Source organism: Aquarana catesbeiana, linkage group LG11, assembly GCF_042186555.1.
Source record: "Aquarana catesbeiana isolate 2022-GZ linkage group LG11, ASM4218655v1, whole genome shotgun sequence".
Lineage (NCBI taxonomy): Eukaryota > Metazoa > Chordata > Amphibia > Anura > Ranidae > Aquarana > Aquarana catesbeiana.
In genome coordinates, this window is record NC_133334.1 from 8,199,940 (window position 1) to 8,202,439 (window position 2,500).

At 49.6% G+C, this 2,500-nt stretch overlaps 1 protein-coding gene across 1 annotated transcript in view; it reads left to right on the plus strand.

Moving 5' to 3' along the window:
• Positions 1-1,355: 1,355 nt before the first annotated feature.
• The window catches only part of WEE1 (WEE1 G2 checkpoint kinase), a gene marked incomplete at its 5' end in the record, with an annotated part of 6,936 nt that continues 5,791 nt past the window's right edge, over positions 1,356-2,500 (plus strand). The window contains 1 exon segment of the mRNA XM_073603989.1: positions 1,356-1,526. Within this exon segment, the coding sequence (XP_073460090.1) occupies positions 1,356-1,526 (171 nt within the window).

Consider the following 2,500-nt stretch of genomic DNA (forward strand, 5'->3'; position numbering starts at 1 on the left):
TGGTTTGATGGTGGTGGTTGTTGTTGGTTTGATGGTGGTGGTTGTTGTTGGTTTGATGGTGGTGGTTGTTGTTGGTTTGATGGTGGTGGTTGTTGTTGGTTTGATGGTGGTGGTTGTTGTTGGTTTGATGGTGGTGGTTGTTGTTGGTTTGATGGTGGTGGTTGTTGTTGGTTTGATGGTGGTGGTTGTTGTTGGTTTGATGGTGGTGGTTGTTGTTGGTTTGATGGTGGTGGTTGTTGTTGGTTTGATGGTGGTGGTTGTTGTTGGTTTGATGGTGGTGGTTGTTGTTGGTTTGATGGTGGTGGTTGTTGTTGGTTTGATGGTGGTGGTTGTTGTTGGTTTGATGGTGGTGGTTGTTGTTGGTTTGATGGTGGTGGTTGTTGTTGGTTTGGTGGTGGTGGTTGTTGTTGGTTTGATGGTGGTGGTTGTTGTTGGTTTGGTGGTGGTGGTTGTTGTTGGTTTGGTGGTGGTGGTTGTTGTTGGTTTGGTGGTGGTGGTGGTTGTTGTTGGTTTGATGGTGGTGGTGGTGGTTGTTGTTGGTTTGATGGTGGTTGGTGTTGGTTGTTGGTGTGGTGGTGGTGGTGGTTGGTGGTGGTGGGATGTGGTGGTGGGTGGTTGGTGGTTGGTGTTGGTGGTGGGGTGGGTGTGGTTGGTGGTGGTGGTGGTTGGTGTTGGTTTGGTGGTGGTGGTTGTTGTGTGGTTGGTGTTGGTGGTGGTGGTGGTGGTTGGTGGTGGTGGTGGTGGTGGTTGGTTGGTGGTGTGTGGTGGTGGTGGGTGTTGGTTGTGGTGGTGGTGGTGGGTGGTGGTTGGGTGGTGGTGGTGTGGTGGGTGGTTGGTGTGGGTGGTGGTGGTGGGGGTGTGGTGTGGGTGTGGTTGTGGGTGGGTGGTTGGTGTGGTGGTGGTGGTGGTGGTTGGTGGGTGGGGTGGTGTGGTGGTGGTGGTGGTGGTGTTGGTTTGGTTTTGGTGGTGGTGGTTGGTGTTGGTTTGGTGGTGGTTGGTGTTGGTTTGTCTTGCAGCCCACTAGTTTGGGCTGCAAATCGCACCAGGCCATACAAAGTAGTGCCACACCAAATCGCATTGGTACCGCAGTGGCCACAAATGCACTGTTTATGGGGCTGTAAGGAATATATTGGTACCCTTAGCAGAGGAGAAGGCTGTGTGTGTTGTGTGCAGTACTGGAAATGAGCCTTTCCTGCATATCCCACATGCCTTTGTGGTGTGAACGGCACGAAGAGTTCAATTTTGATGTCTAAACACGCCAATCGGTGATGTACCAAACACAAGTTGGCCTGTAACAGAAAAATAGTGACTGGACGGAGTGCACTGTGACTGATCGTTTACAATCTTTCCTGCAGGAATACTCTCAGCTGCCCAAAGCGGACATATTTGCCCTGGCACTGACTGTGTGGTGTGCTGCCGGCACCGATCCTCTCCCATCCAACGGAGACCAGTGGCATGAAATCCGGCAAGGGAAACTGCCCACCGTCCCTCAGGTGTTGTCCCAGGAGCTGATGGATCTCATTAAGGTAAGTGTGACGGGTTTGGCTGCATAGAAGTGTTGGGACTCGGTGGGCTTGTCTTGTGTCTTTGGTATAACTACTTGGCTTTCACTCATAAATCCTTTATTGACACGTTTATTCAATTCAACCGAATCTTGATGTACCCTCATGTATACAACGTTTAGATTACTACAATTGGCATAAGATAAGTATTATAGTGGAGTGTGCGGTCCGGAGAGGAGAACACACCGTACTGACTGACATACAAGGGAGGGATGACGTGTAGAAGATGTTTGGTAATTACCGTATTTATTGGCGTATAACACGCACTTTTTTCTGAAAATCAGGGGAAAATCGTGGGTGTGTGTTATACGCCGATCCCCACTGTCTGAGCCGAAAAAGAGCGAGCGCTGCCGAAAAAGACCGAGCCGAGTGTACGGTGTGCTTGGCTCCGCTCGCAGTCCCGCCCAGCTCCTATAATGGACATCACACAGGTCCAATGACGGGACTGCGAGCCGAGCACACCATACACTCGGCTCTGTCTTTTTCGGCAGCGCTTGCTCCTCTCATCCTCTCTGAAACAGCAGGGAGGCGGGGCGGCATTACAACCCACAGGCTCGGCGGCAAATTTAAACAAATGTTGCAAACGGCTGCACTGGGCAAGGCTGCAGATGAACACTGTTCATTCTACATTGATGGGCATTTAAATGTATTTTTTTTTCCCCTTAAACTTCCCTCCTAAAAGTTTTTTTCCTTAAAATGCCCTCCTAAACTTGGGGTGTGTGTTATACGCCAATAAATACGATACATGTTCTGTAGCTTCCAATGTATATTGGAGGTTCTACTAGACTGATAACGGCACCTTCTGATACTCTTTTATATAAAGATGTGTGGAGGAAAGGAAGGGATTTTAACACCCCCCGAGAATTGGTACATAAACTTTAGATGGGGGATTTTATAAGTGCTACATCGATGGGCCAGACCTGGCAGTCAAAATCCAT